At 46.0% G+C, this 20,058-nt stretch overlaps 1 protein-coding gene and 1 long non-coding RNA gene across 10 annotated transcripts in view; one reads left to right on the top strand and one right to left on the bottom strand.

Annotated features, from left to right (window-relative positions):
• The window catches only part of USP54 (ubiquitin specific peptidase 54), a 114,972-nt gene that overhangs the window by 47,195 nt on the left and 47,719 nt on the right, over positions 1–20,058 (bottom strand). For all 9 annotated transcript variants that reach the window (XM_025177889.2, XM_075935638.1, XM_075935637.1 and 6 more), the window contains 4 exons: positions 18,611–18,745; positions 14,509–14,622; positions 13,255–13,337; positions 9,973–10,078 (listed from right to left, as the gene is read on the bottom strand). In XM_025177889.2, coding sequence (XP_025033674.1) covers positions 9,973–10,078; positions 13,255–13,337; positions 14,509–14,622; positions 18,611–18,745 — 438 coding nt within the window. The remainder of the gene's footprint in view (positions 1–9,972; positions 10,079–13,254; positions 13,338–14,508; positions 14,623–18,610; positions 18,746–20,058) is intronic.
• LOC142830477 (uncharacterized) overlaps positions 1–20,058 on the top strand; it is an 80,315-nt gene that overhangs the window by 52,594 nt on the left and 7,663 nt on the right. Inside the window, exon 2 of the long non-coding RNA XR_012905761.1 lies at positions 5,288–5,448. This is a non-coding gene — a long non-coding RNA (uncharacterized LOC142830477). The remainder of the gene's footprint in view (positions 1–5,287; positions 5,449–20,058) is intronic.

Genomic DNA, 20,058 nt, shown 5'->3' with positions numbered 1-20,058 from the left:
GAAGAGAAGAGCCAAGTCTATGTGAAGGCTAATGCCAAATTCTGCCCGGTATGCACAAACTGTTGTGTGAAGAGCCCATTCTTCTCAGGTGAAATATACAAATAAAAGGGTATGGGTGAAACTGGAGGGTGCTCAAGATTCCAGTGGGCATTGGAAGGATGGCTCGCTTTCACATATACAGGCAGTCCCCGACTTACGTGGATCCGACTTATGTCGGATCCGCACTTACGAATGGGGCTTTTCTCGCCCCAAAGCTCACGGGCGGCGGGACCGCCCAGAGCGCAGCGGTCCCGCCACCGCGTCCTCCGGGGCGAGAAAAGCTGCTCCGGGTCTCCCTGGTGTGCTGGGGGGGGGGGGAGGCGGGACACTCCCCCAGCACAGCAAGGAGACAGGAGCAAAGCCGCAGAGGCGCGGGACCCCGCCGCCTCTGCGGCTTTGCTCTGGGTCTCCCTGGTCTGCTGGGGGGGGGGGGAGGGGGGGGAGAAACAGCTCGTGCGGCCCCCCCCCCCCCCCAGCAGACCGGGTTTTGTTGTGGACGCCTGGGGTAGAGCAGCTGGGGTGTTGCTGGGTTGGTCCTGGGGGGACCTACTCGGCAGCACCCCAGCTGTTCTGTCCCAGGCTCCAGATTCAGCTGCTGTTGACACTGATCAGTGGCTGATTCCAGGAAGCTGGGGGCAGAGCAACTCTTCCTCGGGCTTCCTGTAGTCAGCCCCTGGTTAGTTTCAGCAGCAGCAGCTGAATCTGGAGCCAGTTCCGAGTTACGTACAAATTCAACTTAAGAACAAACCTATAGTCCCTATCTTGTACGTAACCCGGGGACTGCCTGTACATTAATGGCATAAATTTCTGTGTTCTTTCATATGTCTGGGGTTAAAAACAACATAGTTTCACCGCTGAAGCATGACAAAAGATTTTAGCAAAAATAACAGCTACCTGACTGCACTCCATGCTCACAATTTATTCAAATTCAGATCAAACTGGATTCATTATGATTAGAGAAATGTCAGACAATATAAAGCAGGGGTCTCCAACGAAAGCTCATGCTCCAATAAATCTGTGAATCTATAAGGTGCCACAGGACTCCTTGTCGCTTTTGCAGATCCAGACTAACACAGCTACCCCTCTGATACAGTAAAAAGTGTGGTTAGCCGGCACTCTGCTAACTGGAAAACTCTATTACCCAGCATTGCCCTTAGCCAGTTAATAAAGCTTGAATTCTTCTCCTGGAGAGAAGGTTTGTGCCAGCCCCATTCCTGGGGAAGAAGATGCTTTCTTCTCAGGAGAAGGGCCAGGAAGAGCTGCTTTTTAACCACTATTGCCCCAGAAGGCTGGCTAACAAAGCTTTCACTGTAATTAACAGCACGCAACTTGTATTTTGTTATCAGTAGGGTTCTCTCCCCCCCACAGCAGCCACAGAGCTGAGGCTGAAAAGGAGAGCCATCTCTCCCCACCACCAGCAGCCCTGCAGCTGGAGAAAGTTGCCTCTTTCTCTGGCTGCTGCAGCCCTGCACATCCCAAATTCTGCTCCCCCCCCCCCACACACACACCTCACTGACCCCACCCCCAAGTCCACCACTTCACCTTCCAAACAAGTGAGGTACAAGGTCCAGGTCAATGTCCCCTCTAATCTTTCCCATCCATGTGCATGTTTTTCCATCCATGTGCAGAATAAAGGTTTGGCACATGCCTCAGTGCACATCATGTGCACCACCAGTAGAAATATAAAACCCAGCTGTAGGTGCTCTGCTAATCAGATGGACAGCATTTGAATCTCTCCTGGGCAGAGCTATTTTCGAAGAGTTGGTGGCTTGTAGCATCTCGGTGAACTCATTCTGGGTTTGAGGAACTTCCTCAAGAGTAATCTAGAGCTCATTGGCTATTGCGTTAAATAAGTTGTGGAAGTGGCTGAACTCGTCGGTAGGTGTATGTCGTTGGAGCATCGTAGCCTCCTGGAGTGGTACAGATGAGTGTTTAGCCATAGGGGAGGTGTTGGGAGAAACATTCTATGCATGGGGATCAATCGACTTGGCTTTCGGCTCAGAATCAGTGTGAGAAATTTGAGGGGGAGATCTATCATCTTCTCTCCAGGAAGCACCACAAATGCCTGTCTCTTATAGTAATCCCATGGACCCTAGTGTGGCCATTGGCCAAGAACGGGCATGGCTAGTCCCAGCCAAAGGTGACCATACCAGAGTGGATATTTGCTGGGATGAGCAGATCATGTTCTAATACATTTCCCATTTGCAGGCATATGAACCTGGGAAGAATATTGTGGAGAAAAGACTCCTTTGACAGGCAATTAAGTCTCCATGATGGTGAAACTGAGGCAGTGCAGCACCAGCTCATGCTGAGTAATGGGACATGAGAGATGAAAAGTATGTAGGTGTTCCCTATGAGATGAAAATGGGCAAAATCTGTGTCAGCATGTTCTGAGTCAGCAGATGTGCCGGAGCTAAGGACTGCACCGTGGGTGCGCCTTGTACAGGGGCAGGTGCCATAGACAGAGACATTGTTGGGCATGCAGGAGGCATTAGAAGAAACGGTGCAGAGGGCAGCGGCAGATGTAAAAGTGGTGCTAGTAGTTGCAAGTGGCAGTATTATGTCATCTGCTTGCGTCCTCAGCACCATAGTACCTGTTAGTACTGGGCTACTGTCAGTGACCAAGAGATGGGAACTGACAGCCTTGAGCCTTAGTTCTGGATGCAGGAGCAGCCAACTCATGGCTGGTGCCAGAGGTGCCTGCTGAGCCATATGTCCCTCCTGAAACTCCCTGCTGAAAGTGGGGCAGAAACCAGAATGAGCAGGTGACTTATTCCTCCTGAAGGGACCAGCTATATTGGGACATCCCCTTCAAAGCCTGATGATGACGAAGCTTCTTCTTGAGACAAAGGCAATGCAATACCAGTTGGCATCAGAGAATGCAGCTCACACTCAGATGGAGCCAGGGATTTCTTCTGTGGTTTTTCTCTAGATCCAGATTTCCTATTTATGGGTCAGGACCCAACTATGGGTTGCCATTACATTTCAAAAGGGTCGCCAGGTGGCTTTTAAGGAGCCATTTATGCATTTTTTGAATTGCTCTGGGTCACCAGTCTTCCTGAATTGTCAAAATGGGTCCCCATCTGGAAAAGGTTGGGAACTGCTGGTCTAGATAGAGCTGGCCTCACTGATGCCCCCAATGGCTGCATCTAGTGGAGTTGGTAAGTGAAAAGTTGAAGGCATAGGACGAAGTACCTTGGCACTGGTGCTGGGTAAGCCTCTTGACTGGTGACATCAACACCAAGAGGTTCCAACAGCTCCAATGCCTCAAATGCCTCAGAAGCTGACAGTATGCAGCACCAAGGTATAAGGTGCCAGTGCTCTGGGAGCCAATGCTCATGAGATGTAGGTGCTCTGGGAGTCAGTCTATACAAGCTCCTAGGACTCTGGAATCAGTGAACTCGCCTGTTTATAGGGGAGCGTCGAGGACTGCTTCCTCTTCGCATGCCCTCTTACCTCGTTAGCAGGGTTCAGTCACTTTGATTCCTTCAATAAGCCCAATTTCTGATGTTTATTCTTTGGCACAAGTCCCACTGATCTGTCTCTTGATACCAGAAGAGCTGGAGGTGTGTTGACCAATGCTGAAATGTTTTAGTACCTCGAACAACAGTGAGGGCTCAGATGGAGGCCATACAGTGATATCTCTAGGAGCAGGTATTTCAATCTGGCTGCACTGGCTATCTTCAAACGGGGCTTAAAGCTTTGACCACAACTATCACTCATGTGAGTCTCCCTTAAGGCAGCAAGGGTGAGGGGCACCATCTGGCATAACTTGAAACCTAGAAAGCGCAGCATACCCCACCAAAATAGAAAAAAGAAAAACTTGTTAACATTTACAAACTAACTTTACATGGTATTATGATAGGTATTGAGAAAGACTTGAAGGTGCAAGGACAGGGAGCTCCGACAGCTATCACAGGTGATAGTAAGGAACTGAGGGGAGTATGGGACAGCTTATCCCTTTATGCCTGCATGATGTATGCAAGACAGCAGAGGGTGCTGATACTACCCTGAAGGATTCTGCTAAACTATAAACTTTCTAGTTGTGCACTGGAGTGCACAGACATTTGCAGTCATTCTCAGAAAAAATTATTTAAAAGATACCATTTCAGTAATTCCTCACATCAGTTTAAAGAACAGAGAGAGCGCACAAATAGGATAAGCATTGGAGAAATTGTGAAAGAAGATTTTATGCAGGTATTGTCCGGTCATTAGGGAATACTGGGATGCAATCTGTAGCCAAATATTACACAGTGTTGTAATGGCTCTTTAGTAATCCTCCTTCAGCTTCCTAACACATAGGAATGATTCAAAAAATATGGGAGGTTGTTATGGAAAAATTAATGCATCAATTATGTACTGAGAAAAATAGACAAAACAGATACTTTATTTGGTTACCTTTTATTTGGTACTCAGAAAGGATACTCACCTGCAAAAAAAAAAAAAAACACAACAACCCCATACCTGTCCGATTTTTTAAAATATTAACATCTGACAGAGGTACCTGGTGTATTCAGTATGTTTAATCTAATAAAATCAGTGCTCACCCTGGAATATGGTAATACCCTGTTAAATAGAGATTTGACAATTATTTTCCAAGTATAATATTCTCTTTAAATCTCAATTCACTATTGAAAACTTGTTCGTATTAAATAATACTAATAAATAGTAACAATTTTTTGTGCAAGCACACACACACACACACACACACACACACACACACACACACACACACTTAGAAGGGCTGTGATCAGGAAAAAAGTTTCCCATCCAAAATGAGAGATTATAATTGCAATTCCAACTAATGATACCAAAATTTTAAAAGCTTTCTATTTAGCCTTGACAAGTCACTGTACTACCCTCGCTGTCCTTAATGTCAGGTCATTTTAGGCTGCTTTGAACATATTCTCTGGACCAAAAGGCTTCTTAAAAGGCTTCTACTTGCCAAGAGGCCAATTTCAGCACTGGATCTAATCATTCCTGACACTTCATCCAGAGAACGAAAGTTTTTGTAGGGCCTCTTCCTTTCAACAGCAGTTTACAAAGGTGGCTTGCTTTACCAAATGAATTCATCAGGATTCGCTTTGCAAGCTTCGCTACAGTATTTTTCAGCCCAATCAGCTCAAGGGATTATAGCTTGAGTTTTCCAAGGCATCTTTTCTGGGTTTAGTAATAAGAAGCCAACAGCAGGGTAGTGGTAGGAAAAGGCCTTTTCCAAATACTGAAATCTGAGTTGTTTATATTTCAGGAAGTGAGAAGGACACTGTTATGGAGTGTGTGGGGATCCCCGGGCCCTGAACCCCTGTCTGCAGACAGACACGACTCTCAACCAGCAAGGAGAACAGAAGGGTTATTCATTGACAGGGATACAGCGTAGCTCAGACTTGTTAAACACAGGAACCTGGAGAGGTAAGTACAAAACAACTTGGGGAGAGGGGGACCCAGGGCCTGCGCCCCCTCCGTGCATTCTTAGCCAGCAGAGAGCACTCACACACTTGACAGTCAGTCCCCACACTGTGGGCAGCCCCACCTCCTCCCCTGTCTAGCTCAGAGGTTCTCAAACTTTTTGGCTGTCCAGAGCAAGCCAGGGCATGGGGTGCACTGGACACAATGCAATACAGAAGCATTTCTTGGTTTACACCAGCTCTTCAGTGAGGGATGAAGATCGGGGACAGAGTTCCCTAGAGACCCCGCTCCTTCTGGCTGCAGCCCCCTGAACTCCTGGGGAGGCAGGCAGTCCCCTCCCCTGACTTCTGGAGGAGCCCCACACTTTGTGGCTGCCCTTCAGAGCAGCTCCCTCCCCGCCTCGGAAATGCAGCTGTCTGCACTGCTGAGCAGAAGGCAGGATGGGCAGGTCCCAAGGGGGAAAGGCCTCCAGGCTCCTCTGGATGTTTCCCCAACTCTGCAGTGTAACAGCGCCAGCCCTGCCACTTGCAGGGCTTTCCCAGCAGCCCCCCTGGGCAATACCTGGAGGCATCAGAGGCTGCGGGCAGATGCCACAGCACAGCATGGGGAGGCAGATGCCCATCTCCCGTCTAGCAGAGCCGGCTCCCTGAGGTGGGGCTAGATGCTGGGCTGTGGTGGCACTGGAGGGCTCCTGGCATAGGCGCAGCATGTGGGCTGCTGCTTCCCCACTGAGCTCTGCCAAGACCACTGCCCGGGGTAGCATCGGCCAATGGCAGCAGCGGGGAAAGCTTCACAGCCATTCCCCCAGCGGGATGCAGGGGGAACTTGTTTCCCCCCCTCCTTTCCCATGCAGTGGGGAGGCAGCGCGTGCTCCCTACCCTGTAGTGGAGGAAGGGGGCTGAGCTTGTACCGTGGAAGGTGGCTGCGGACCACTAGCGATCCATGGAGCGCACTTTGAGAACCACTGGTCTAGCTTCAAAAGGTGTCACTTACTGAATTTTGCACCTAGGCTCAGACTACAAGACAACCTGAGCTATTGTTGTGTACGTACTAAATTGGGGCAGCCTGGGGCAGCTCCCCACTCAATGAGAGCCACACCCACCATTCCCATCCCTAGCCAGGTACCAGTGCAGTGCCCAAGGAAACTGGGGCGCACACACAAGGTTACAACAGAACAGTAGGAATCACATACAACATAACAAAATAGAGTCAACACAATCACCACTGTCACACACACACTCCGATAGTCTATTTTCCAAATGTCATTCAGATGGCTGAAGTTCACTCCAGGAATTTGTGTGGCCTACCTCAGAGCAACTGAATTACCTTAACTGCAAATTCTCTTCCTTCCTTCTCCCATCCATTTGAAGAGCTACTGAGCTACACTGAAAGAGCTCAGCTAAATTCCTAACTTTCTGACAGGGAAGAAGGAATACTGAGTTCTCCTACAGCGATTCCTCTCTTGCACTACAGGAGGTGCTACTTTTAACACTCAGGATGCTTTCTCAGAATATAGCGAGAAAGATGAGGCTAACAACAGAGGAAGAAGCCACTAGGCAGCGCAGTATAGGAGGGAGGTGGGCAGCCCTCAATGGAGAAAGAACAAGTTAAGAACTATTTAGAAAAGCTAGACATACACAAATCCATGGATCCGGATTTAATGCATCCGAGGGTACCGAGGGAGTTGGCAGATGTCATTGCAGAGCCTTTGGCCATTATCTTTGAAAACTCATGGAGACCAGGAGAGGTCCTAGATGATTGGAAAAAGGCAAATGTAGTACCCATCTGTAAAAAAGGGAAGAAAGACAATCCAGGGAACTACTGACCAGTCAGCCTTACTTCAGTCCCCGGAAAAATCATGGAGGGGATCCTCAAGGAATCCATTTTGAAGCACTTGGAAGAAGGGAAAGTGATCAGCAGGGCTCTACAAAGTAATGAATCTACTCACCCGTGGCAAGTAGATTTCAGCCGGGCACCCCATTCATTCACTGCGCATGCATGCGCAATGCGGGTCTTGCGCATGCACAGTGCAGGGCTGGCGAGCGGCTTTCGCCCGCCGTTCATCAAGCCCTGGTGATCAGGAACAGTCAACATGAAGTCACGAAGGGCAAGTCGTGCCTGACCAACCTGATTAGCTTCTATGATGAGGTAACTGGCTCTGTGGACATGGGAAGTCAGTGGATGTGATCTACTTTGACTTTAGCAAAACTTTCGATACGGTCTCCATAATAGTCTTGCCAGCAAGTTAAGGAAGTATGGAATGGATAAACGGACTGTAAGATGGATAGAAAGCTGGCTAGATTGTCAGTCCCAATGGGTAGTAATCAATGGCCCAATGTCAGGTTGGCGGTCGGTTTCAAGTGGAGTGCCCCAAGGATCAGTTCTAGGGCTGGTTTTGTTCACCATCTTTATTAATGACCTGGATGAGGGGATGGATTGAACCCTCAGCAAGTTTGCAGATGACACTAAACTAGGGGGGAGAGGTAGATACGTTGGAGGGCAGGGATCGGGTCCAGAGTGACCTAGACAAATTAGAGGATTGGGCCAAAAGAAATCTGATGAGGTTCAACAAGGACACGTGCAGAGTCCTGCACTTGGGACGGAAGAACCCAAGCATTGTTACAGGCTGGAGACCAACTGGCTAAGTAGCAGTTCAGCAGAAGAGGACCTGGGGATTACAGTGGATGAAAAGCTGGACATGAGTCAACACTGTGCCTTTGTAGCCAAGAAGGCTAATGGCATATTAGGGTGCATTAGGAGGAGCACTGCCAGCAGATTTAGATAAGATATTATTCCCCTTTATTCAGCACTGGGGGAGGGATGGAGGGAGGGAGGACGGGCACATCTGGAGTATTGCATCCAATTCTGGGGCCCCCACTACAGAAAGGATGTGGACGCATTGGAGAGGGTCCAGCGGAGGACAACCAAAACTATTAGGGGGCTGGAGTACATGACCTATGAGGAGATGCAGAGGGATTTGGGCTTATTTAGTCTGCAGAAGAGTGAGGGGGGGATTTGGGAGCAGCTGAACCTGAAGGGAGGTTCCGAAGAGGAAGGAGAGAGGCTGTTCTCAGTGGTGGCAGATGGCAGGACGAGCAACAATAGTCTCAAGTTACAGTGGCAGAGGTCTAGGTTGGAAATTAGGAAAAACTATTTCACTAGGTGGGTGGTGAAGCACTGGGATGGGTTCCCTAGGGAGGTGGTGGAATCTCCATCCTCATAGGTTTTTAAGTCCTGCCTTGACAAAGCCCTGGCTGGGTTGATTTAGTTTGGACAGGTCCTGCTTTGGGCAGGGGGCTGGACTTGATGACTCCTGAGGTCTCTTCCAGCCCTAGGATTCTATGATTCTAAGCAGCAATTAGGAAACCATTTAGTCAAACCAAAAAATTCACAGATAAATCAAAGGGCTCCTCTTCCACAAGAGGCTATATATTTACTACATTTTAACTTTCCATATTTTGATTGAACTGATAAAATGTTTGCCAATTTTCTTAAAATGTGAAAATATATATGCATCTACTTTTGTAGTCAAAGAGCTGAAGCATTTTTACTACAGCTTTTTGAAAAGGAAATATTCACCTTTGCCAGAGACTATGCATGGAAAGCTTCAATGAGAAAGGTGAAAGTTTCAGAAAGTTATAAACTGCTGAAAAGCAGAAGGTTAGAGCAGAAATGATGCAGCAGCCTTGGTTAGTGCAGTTATTACTATTCCTGCTACAATCAACACCAGTTCCTTCTACTCCTCTCAAAAATTCACCACCACACTCCAAACTGACAAGACTCAGAACCCAAAATTACACAAAGCTGTATTTTTAACAGCACCAATAATTTACAACAGTAGCTTATAGTCACCAAAATGCATCAATATTTTTGGCCATTCTTCTCCTAGGGTACGTCTAGACTACAGGCTTCTGTCGACAGAAGTTTTGTCGACAGATACTGTCGACAAAACTTCTGTCGACAAAGCGCGTCCAGACTACATTGAGTTCTGTCAACAAAGCAAGCTGTTCATGAAGCGTACTATTATTATACTGTAGCTTGCACCAAAAAGATCACCATGAGAATTATGTCCATTGCGAACATGCTGTTGTAAGCCCAATAATGACTATATAAAATAGCACTCTCCAATATGGGAAGCAGCTTTCACTGTTGTTGTTTCTGTTCCTTTGGATGAGATTTTCTAAGTCCTGCCTCTCGCAACATCTGCTTCTATTCCTTTGGATGAGATTTTCTAACTTCTGCCTCTCACATCATCTGCTCTCTTCTCTTACCACATTCCATAACTTGTGTCTCAGCAAATCTCCAGCTGTTAAAGAGTGGGCACAGATAACAGCTTTTCTTTTCCCCTACCCAAAGAGTCATGAAACCTTCTGGAAATATTACCCACAAAGACAATCAGTCCATCCATTTCTGACACCTCTCTAGCATTATGATGAGCTACATCTTGAAAGTCAGGGGCACACAAGAGCAGCATCTGCTAACTCTCTTTTGTCTCTTTTGTTAAAAAGTCAAGCCAAGCATACTAACCGGACAGTTTCGCAGATCTCCCATTGTGCTGGCGTTCTGTAGTAATTCTCCAAACATATCTGGAGTGGGTTTCTCTCGTCTCTCCAACATGCAAATAGCTTGGTTGCTTTAGTTTGAGGACAGCAAGGAGGAGAAAAGTTTATTAAAAAGTTGAATAAATACACATTTTCATTTAGTATTTATGCCACAGTTGGAAAACTGAAAAAGTAAACAAAATGTTTTAATTGCTTATTTTTTGCAGTTTGTCTATATTTTGAAAATATTTAAATGTATAAAACAGACAAATCTCATTAGGGAATTCAAGCATTTTCTGTGACTACATTGCAGAAAGAAAATGGGAAATTTAAAGAGAAATGACAAAACTCAAGTTTAGCTTAAAATTTGACATTTTAAGGCAAAACTTAACAGAAATGTTTCAGGGAATATTTAAGTTTCAATTAGAACACATTTTTATAGCAAATAAGTACTTCTCTACAGAATTTGCAACCCAAACATTGAGGAACTCTTGGTGAAATCTTACCCGTGAAATTATAAGCAACAATGAAGCAGACATTTAATTGCACTGTTTACAAATTGAAAGACTGCAAAAAGCAAACACGCAGCATTAGTGGAGAAAAGTAAAATATATTTTGAAGTTAACAGTTTCAGTGTAACCAATGTACATAAAGGATGTATGAATATAAATCATGCTGTTTACATCATGTTTCTTGAAACTCTAAAGTCGCAAATACATTTAATCTCATTAGTAATTCTTATGAAAAAATATTAATATTTTAAATTAATAAAACTATCTGGATGAACAATGGCAGCCAGAAGTTCACCTAGATGGTAGTAGCCACAAGGGGGAATACAGCAGGGATAGGCAATAATTTTGGTGGGGGGCCACTCCAAGATTTTGGAAAGTGGTGAAGGGCCGTACTCTTCTGTGGAGGAGATGCAGTGTCTAGGGCAGGGGTGAGCAATAATTTTTGACGGGGGCCTCACCAACATTTTGGAAAGTGGCTGAGGGCTGCACTCTTCCATGATATTAATGGAGGAGATGCGGGATCTGGGATGGAGGTTGGGTGCAGACGAGAGCTTGGGGTAAGGGACTGGGATGCAGGAAGGAGACTAGAGTCTGGGAGAGAGTTTGGATGAAGGAGGCAATTGTGACCTAGGGCAGGGGACTGGAGTGCAGGGATTTGGGATGTGACCTAGGGTAGAAGGGGATTGAGATCTAGGCAGGAGATTGGGGTGCCAGATCTGGAAGGGGGTATGGGTGCAGGAGGGAGACAGAAGGTTTGGGTATGTTGAGAGGGGGGCAGAGGGTTGGGGCAGGGAATGGCTGGGGTGCCAGAGGCAAGCTGTGGCCAGAAGACTTACCAGACAGCAGCCAAATCAGCCTGCTTGCCTGCAGAGCTAAGGTTCGCAGAGCTTAAAACATTTCCCAGCCAGCCAGAAACTGGCCAACGGGATTGTGCTGGGGTGGCTCATGAAGCTTCCCTCCTCCACTCCAGTTTTGAAACAGAAACAGGGCCTGGCAGCCGCGTTTCTGCACAAGGCTGCAGGAAGAGCAGGGGAGCCTGCTCAGGCCTCCCTGCTGCCTCCACGGGCTGGATCCGGTGGCTTGTACCCGGCCAGCAGGCCATATTTTGCCCAGGCCTGGAATACAGTGTATTCTCACAACCCTTTTGATACACTATCAGTCATAATTTCCCCCCACTGATTTGAATGACAAGAGCTATTTCTGATTTTCAAGACAGCATCCAAATCCCTTTTCACTCCTCCACTGCATGGCTTTCATCTTGGGCAGCAGGTGGGCAGTTCATTTATTTTCATCTCAATCAGCATTTCTCAATCAGCCTTTTATCACTGCTGGTCAGTTTCTTTTCAGTAATATCACCAGCATGTAGAGAAAGGAAAACAAGCTGTTCTCCTAACTGCGTATTCAACAGAACTTTGAAATGATTCAAGCCAAAACTTCATGCATTTTCTTATTTATTTGTGCTCAATATTTTAGCTCTTATTTTTATTCATTCATTTATGCCTTTAAGTTTCCTTTTCTATGGTATATCATTACAATGACACTAACCCATAAATGAATTACCAATAGAGGGAAAAGAAACAGCATTGGGCCTCTCTATTTTTATCTCATACAGAATAATGTGTACATAATTTATTTTCTTTTAACCTAAGACATCTGATTGAATTAAGTCTAAAATGTTTTCTGATAGTTCCAAGAGCACACCAAAGGAGGAATGATGCTGATAACTTATGTTGTCTAATTTTTAAAGCAGGCTACCTGTGACGTGGTTTTTAATCTGAAAGGCCAAAATAATTCTGGTGTTTAATAATTCAATGCAACTCCTACAGGCTTAACAAGTGGATACTACCCTTTTTCAGTACTTCCTTATGGCTGATACTGCTTTGAATGTATTTGCTCAGCAAATAACTAGCTAGCCAAAAAACTCATTTGGGGCATTTTTTTTAAATCATTCGTTGTTTTATGTGCTCCTGATGTTCAGGTTCCCATTGTTCAATACTGAGAACTCGTAGCCAATTTCATGTGCAGGAACAGCATGAAGCTGCCTCTGGTAGATGAAGGTTAAAATAATAACTCTTGGTTTTCTATTTAAATATTTACTATGCATCCTAGCCAAAATGTGATGCAGGGTTTTACAGGTAAATCTCTGTTTTAAATGAAAGCCCTATAATGAAATTGTAATACTATTAGGAACCACAATAAAGAAGCTTTGCAGCAGAATCAGTGTTGAAAGAATCTGACAGGAAGGATTTCATGCATATGAACCACAGAGATACTAAAAATTGGTTTAATGCCCATTAAAGTGAACCTGAACTGCTCTGCTATTTCAGTGCAGCCCACCACACAGTTCCATTCTACCAATGCAATTCAGTTTTATCCTGTATTACCTTTTTTTGTTCCAGATCTAGGAACCAATGCTCTGCAGCCCAGAACTATAGCACTACTCCTTTCCCATCCTGTTCCTTAACTCAGTTCTTCAAGTAGCGGTTTCTCTGTTCTAGGTAGCTCCCTGCCATAAAGGTCCACCATCTTATAACTCTATCATTGCACCTAAATTATCAATCTGCATCTACCCTCCATCCTAGTTTTCTGTCCCACAGAAACCTTATGTCCTAGACCAGAGTTATCCTAGGTCTCCATTAATAATGAGCAATTATTGTTCTCGATGTTGAATTATAGGACAATAGAAAAAAATACAAAGACCACGGTACTACTGTCAACAAAGGGAGCTCTTTTTGTCATATAAACCCCACACTCACCAGAGTGAAGTGGTGGAGATGTAATGTACCATCTGGATAAAAGGCAGTGGGTCGGAGGTGGCACCACAGCTGGTACACACACACTAAAAGAGGAAGAGAAAGTAATACGGTGAAAAGGCTAAACTATGTCACATATTGCTGGTAAGTGGACCCCTCCAAGGCCTGACCCTCCTCTTCTCCCAGAATCAAGATTCCCTCTAAATTGCATGGCTGCACAGCTGCCTAATAATCCCCACACAGGGGCTCAGGGCTACCATGCATGGAGCTGCTGGGGGAAGAGACTCCTCTCCCCGCATGGTGGCAGTTTCAAACTGGAGCCACATCACCACAAGAAACTCTGTCTTCACAGCTCCCATTGGCTGGGAATTGCAACCAATGAGAGCTATGGGGGGCAGCACGGAGTCACTTGTTTCCTCTCACACCAAATGGGAGCTGCTCCAGGTAAGCATCTCAACAACTCAATCCCCTCCCCCAGCTCCAAGGCCCCTCTACCACCTTGGCAATTCTCCTGACCCCACACCCCAACCATGAGCCCCCCTCCTGCACCCTACCTCCTGCCAGGACCCCATACTGCCACCCCAACTTCCTGTCCTGAGCCTGCTCCCACATTCTAAAGCCCTTGCCCCCAGCCTGGAGCCCCCCTCTTGCACACCAAACATCTCATTCCCAGCTCCACCCCAGAGACTGCATCCCCAGAACCTCACATTTTGAACCCTCAGCCCCACCTTTACGACAGACTGGCCATGTGTAGAATGAATTTTGTGATGTGCACCGATATCACCACACACCACCTCCATATTGGTGCACATCACAAAATTTATTCTGCACACGGACTTAAAAAATTAGAGAGAACACTGCCTAGAAGGCTCCACCCCTATTTATTTCTCCTTTGCCCCCTTTCCCTAGTCACTCACTGGATTCTCTCAAGGCGTCTGCTCTCAACACAGGGATCAGTTCCAGCTCAGCAGGGGCTGACATTGGTTAGTGACCCAACATCACCCCCTGTCCTGTGGTAACAAAGCTTTTGGTTGAGGTGCCATAAATTAGTGTTGCCAGGTCACTGACAACCAGGCACCTGGAAATCCTAAATGCACCTCCCTCCGAAGCCAATAACTGGACTGTCTAGGTAAGAGCCTGATGAGTGGCAATCCTAGTTGTGCCTATCTGCCATTTCTTCAGACATGGTGCCAGATTTCTCAGAAACTAATCCTAACTGGGAAGGGGCTGCTGTGTGTACAAAGATATCGCTCACACCTGTTCAAACAAGGTCATCGCAAACTTCTGGTGGGAAATGCAGTGCTGAGCAGTGCAGATGTCCTCTTTTGACTCATCTGCAATGTGGAAATGAAGCCGCATCAAGAGGTTCTCCTATCCCCAAAGGATGGAAAAAGTGAAAAATTTGTAATGATCATTTGTACTGTAGACAAACAAAAAAGAATTACACATAATTCACTACAGTAACTCAGAAATACTAAAATAAATAATGCTGTGTTAAAAGTGACATTTTATAATAGAATTGAGTGCCGACATTCTATATTCATTTAGGAACTAAACACTGATCTTACACAAAATAACTACTCTGTATGTTATCTGGAATGCTACATCAATTGACCTTTTTATTTATTTACTTGCATTTCTGCAGGTTCTATTATTATTTGTTCTGGCAAATTCTCAAATGTCGGTGGTTTGGTGTAAGTAGGGTGACCATTTTTCCCTATACTGAATATGGGACACCTGGTAAAATTAGTTGCATTCAAGTAAGTTCAACAGCAATCAATCATAAAAATGTTCACATTAACATCCAATTGAACCCTGTTAAAAAAATACTGGGAAGTTGGATTCTTTTTATTAACCTTATCTTTAAGGTTCACAAAGGGGTGGGAGGGGTGACACACCCACACCTATCCTCCTCCACACACAAGGAGAGATCATACACACTCACTCCCCTATACAACGCTATCACACGGGGGGTGGATGGGGAGACTGACGGACACAACCCTCCCTACCCAGCCCTCTCTACCCTCCATGCCTGGCTGGGCCCCCAGCATGAACCTGACTCTCCTAGTACCTGGCACTGTATCTTCTCAAGGCAACATGTGCAGGATGCACACAGGGTCACATGCTCACGCACCCCAGGTTTCTACCAGGGTTCACACTAGAATGTGGTCAGCAGCAGCCTTTTGGCACTGGGCAGGAGGGAAGAGATGGGAACTGCTTCCTGCTACTCCAGAGCTTAGCTGCGGGGTGGAGAGGCTTCCCCATGCTAGTGCTGTGCAGGGCTTTGGCACACGCAGGCCTTGGCTCCTCCCAGCCAGTACCTCAGGCTGGAGAGTCTTGGGCTTTCCCAGTGCACCTGCCCAGCCAGAGGCAGTGGAAGGAAGAAAGGAGCTTTTTGGCCTGACTGTTGGTGAGCGGAGCACCCTGACCAAAGGTTGACTCTTCACAGAGCACTGGGAGTGGGACACCTTGTTAGGGGATATGGAGGAGCAGTGAGGATGGAGATAGAGGGAAGGGGCAAAGCAGGAAGAGAACAGCAAGAGAGGGAGCACGTAAAGGGTTGAAGGGTGGGCAGCAGAGAGGTCACCTAACTAGCTGCCACCTGGCACCTGTCCATGCTCACCAGCCACTGCTGTTCACAACCATACCAGCCAGAATTGAGACAGGGAGTGGGGCCCTGATGGCCAAGAGCGAGCACACAGCAGGGGCTGTGCAGACAGATCAGCAGAGGGAGTGGGCGGCTCCCCATGCACTGCAATACTCATCCCCAATGTCAGCCCTGGACACCCCCCAAAACTCACCACTAGTGGGTGGGTGGCTGGCTGGAAAGCAGGGATTCAGCCAGCAATAGAGTCCATCAGTACTGATGGGGGCAAGAGAATGGAAAATATGGGACAATTTGCCCTTTTTTAAAAAAAAATGTCATGACACATGCAGGAGGGCTTAAATATGAGACTGGCCCTTTAAAAACAGGACATCTGCTCACCTTAGGCGTTAAGTATAATTGGCACAGCAGCTCAGTGGGGTGCCACTGCCTGGCAGAGGAACCTAATTGCAGGATCATCACCCTGGAGTAACCCTTATGTATAATCACTGCATGTTAATCACTACACATTCATAACTAAACCTTTTGTTGCTCAGGAGTGTGAAAAGCAACCCCTGAACAACAAAAGTTTTAGTGACGAAAAGCACGGGTGAGCTCTCCCACTGATGAAACCACTGCCCCTCTGTGGGGGTGGTTTTTATTTTGTCATCAGCAGAGCCCTCCCCTGGAGACAAAAAGTGGCTACACTGTGTGCCTTAAAATGGTACAGTTGTAGCCGCACAGTCGTGCCACTTCAAGGTGCATAGCATAGACACAGCCTAAGTCTTTAGTCCTTATGGTTGCAAAGAAAACCTTGAAGTTAACTGAGTGAAAAGTAAGGGAGTGATGTCTGCCCTAAGGCTTGTCCCCAAAGGGATCAGTTATACTACTTCTAATTACAACAACATATTTCAACTGACATCAGCACTGATGTGGACACCCTTATTATAGCATAGGGATATGTCTGCACTACAATGGCTGCAGTTGTACCACTGTAGCACCATGTTCTAGGTGCTTCCTACATTAAAGAGAAACTTTTCCCATCAATGTAGTAAATCTCCTTCTCCAGGCTGTAGCAGCTAGGTCAGCAGAACTCCTGTCAACCAAGAGCTTCCTTATACTTAAAATGCTGTAGCAGCACAGTTGTGCTTCTATAGCTTGTCAGTGTGGACATTACCTATGTTGATAGGAAGAATTCCTCCCTCAGTGTAAGTAATCTACCTCCTGGGGAGGTAGTAACTAGGGTCGATGGAAGAATTCTTCTGTCAACCTTGTACTGTCTACACAAGGACTTGGTTTAGCTTACATACACCATTCACAGGTCTCAATTATTCATACCCCTGACACACGGTTGCAACAAAAAATGGTTACTTACCTTTTGTAAATTGGAGATGTGTGCTCATGTCCCTTCCATTCTAGGTACATGCATGCCCTCCAGCTGTCACAGATTTTTACCTTAGCAGTATCTGTGGATTGCCTCACTCATGTGGCAATCTGTCAGACAACACTGTCCCTACACGCTCTCAGTTCCCTCTTGCCAGCAACTTTGGCAGAGAAGTGGGTAATGGAATGGACATGAGCAAAACATCTCGAAGAACAAGTTATGAAAGGTGGGTAACCATTTTTTCTTGGAGTGCTTGCTCATGTCATTTCCATTCTAGATGATTCATAAGCAATATCCCTGGAGGTGGGCTCCGAGTTCAGTCGTGCGACTTGCAATACTGCTCTATTGAAGCCAGCATAGTCCCAGGTTTGCTTGGTAAGTAGGTAGTGCGATGTGAATGGACAACCAGGTATCCGGAACAGGCACTTGGGCCAGGAAAGCTGCAGTTAAGTGGGCAGTTACATAAACAGTGTTGACAGGCTTAAGACAGTATATCTGTATAAATTTACAACTTAGATTACACTGGTATAATATCCCCACATCTACAAACCCTTAGTTTATAGGCAGTTTAAGGGCTGCCTATAAAACAGCTCTCAGAAGTGTGAACTGCTCCATTCATCTCAATGGGGCGATGTCCGGTTATCTAAAGTCTCAATTGCACAGCTGATTAAAGCATGCAAGGAACAAGGACACATTTATTATGAAGCTATGTGACATTTCACTGTACAGGCAGTCCCCGGGTTACATGGATCCGACTTACATCGGATCCCTACTTACAAACGGGGTGAGGCAACCCCGCACTAGCTGCTTCCCCCCAGCAGACCAGGGAGACACGAAGCTAGCGCCCCCCCCCCCAGCAGACCAGGGAGACACGAAGCTAGCGCCCTCCCCCCCCCCCCCAGCAGATCAGGGAGACGTGGAGCGGCTTTTCTCAGCAGACACCTCAGCTTGAGAATAAAGGACTGAGGGAAGTGAGGTGTGGGAGAATAAAACTGAGCTCTGGAGAAATGTTTGGCTAGAGTTTCCCCTACAATATGTACAAGTTCCGACTTACATACAAATTCAACTTAAGAACAAACCTACGGTCCCTATCTTGTACGTAACCCGGGGACTGCCTGTACTTAGAAAGTTGTCACACTTAATTTCCTTATTTTGAACCTTGGCACCAAGAAGCAGCTTATATATTTATTTAGGCATTTATATGGCCCCACGACCAGAATATTTGCGAGCCTCACCCTCTACTGCAGCGTTTCTCAAACGGGTCTACTTGGGATCATCTCTTTTAGAATATGTACGCAGCTATCAAAATCAAGACAACAGTGTGGTGTTTTCAATACATCCCTGCAAAGCCTGTCAACCCCCCTTGCGTGACACACAAACAGCATACTCACAAAACATTCAGCAGCATCATCCATGATGCCCAGCTGGAAGCGCTGCTCATCCTGAAAGGTCTTTGCAAGAGCACTGCGCAGGGCATCAGAAGGCAGAACTTTCTCGCTGCTACACTGAAACTGATTGAAGATACCCTTGTGGGGAAAGAGGGAAAAAAGTCATCTTTATGTTTATGTTAGAAATATTACATATTCTCAGCTGATTTAATAAGTTCTGTGAGGTAAACATAAAATGAAAGAAACTTCTAAATCTAGTTCTCCACTCAAGCCTGGTCTACAGCAGAAAATTAGGGCTGTATTTTCTTTTTTAGGCCATCATATAATATCCCCAGGAAACAAAGAATTGATTGAAAACCCTTCAACATGTGAAGAGATGTATCTGTCTTTTAGGCAAACAGCTTCATTCCCCCAAAGAGAGAGTCCTCCACCATGGTTTAGGCCTCTTTAGAGAAGCTAGACAACTGCAACCACAAAGCCCTTCTCATAACCACAACTGCCATCACATCTACTGTGGATCAGAAAGATGGTTTTGCACCAGTTAATCATGGCCATAAATTGCTCTCTCGGAGTCTGGGAGCTGATTAATAAAGCAATATAGTTTCACACAGTTCTAATAGTCAAATTTGGACAAGACCTGATAATTAGCCACCCGGAACTGAGGAGTGGCTGATGAATACACTTTTCTGCCAAACACTTCCCTTTGAAAAGCTGGCTCTTTATCCTTCCTGGACTTGGGTTTTATCTGCTGGCACCAACCACACTTTGTTGGATTTTGCTTTTCACCCAGGCAGCGAGTGCACTGTCTAATCCAAAACCAGGGACAGATTCTTTGCAGGCAAAGTATTTTTGAAGCTTAGAGAGCTGGGAATACCTTTGTCTAGCGGGGTCCTCCCACCATCAGGATTAGTGGACAGGAAACCCTTTCTTTTTTTTCTTCTTTTGGCACAGGCAGCTTAAAACAAGGTACTAAAATAAAGAAGCTTCAAGAGAAGCTAAAATCTGCAAAACTATCAGGAGTCAGTGACCCATGAAGGGACAGCTCTTAGTTCTGTCTCGGTAGGGGGAGAAGGGGGAGAAGTGAAAATGAGAAGGAACTGAGGAAGAAATACAGTAATTCCTCATTTAACACTAATGATGTTTCAGAAAATGATCGTGTTAAGTGAAAACGTGTTAAGCGGGCACGTGTTAAGTGAGGAATTACTGTACTCAAGCACATATGTGGCAAGACTGCAATTTAAATTCTGTGATCTGCAGCGGGGGGTGTGCAGACACATCTGTAGTGGCGCATCTATAGGGACGCTACTTAAAGAAGAACTAAATGTTTTAACTGTTACATAATTGTGCATGTTGGTCCACACCGAAATAATGAATCTGTGTTATAATGCTGCTGTGCATTTACAGTTCTAAACCCTCTGCTTAAACAAAGCAATATTTTAATCCATCAGAGA

The sequence above is a fragment of the Pelodiscus sinensis genome, chromosome 8 (genome assembly GCF_049634645.1).
Source record: "Pelodiscus sinensis isolate JC-2024 chromosome 8, ASM4963464v1, whole genome shotgun sequence".
NCBI lineage: Eukaryota > Metazoa > Chordata > Testudines > Trionychidae > Pelodiscus > Pelodiscus sinensis.
Note: the sequence above shows the minus strand (reverse complement) of the source record. Positions and strands in the feature narration are given on the sequence as shown.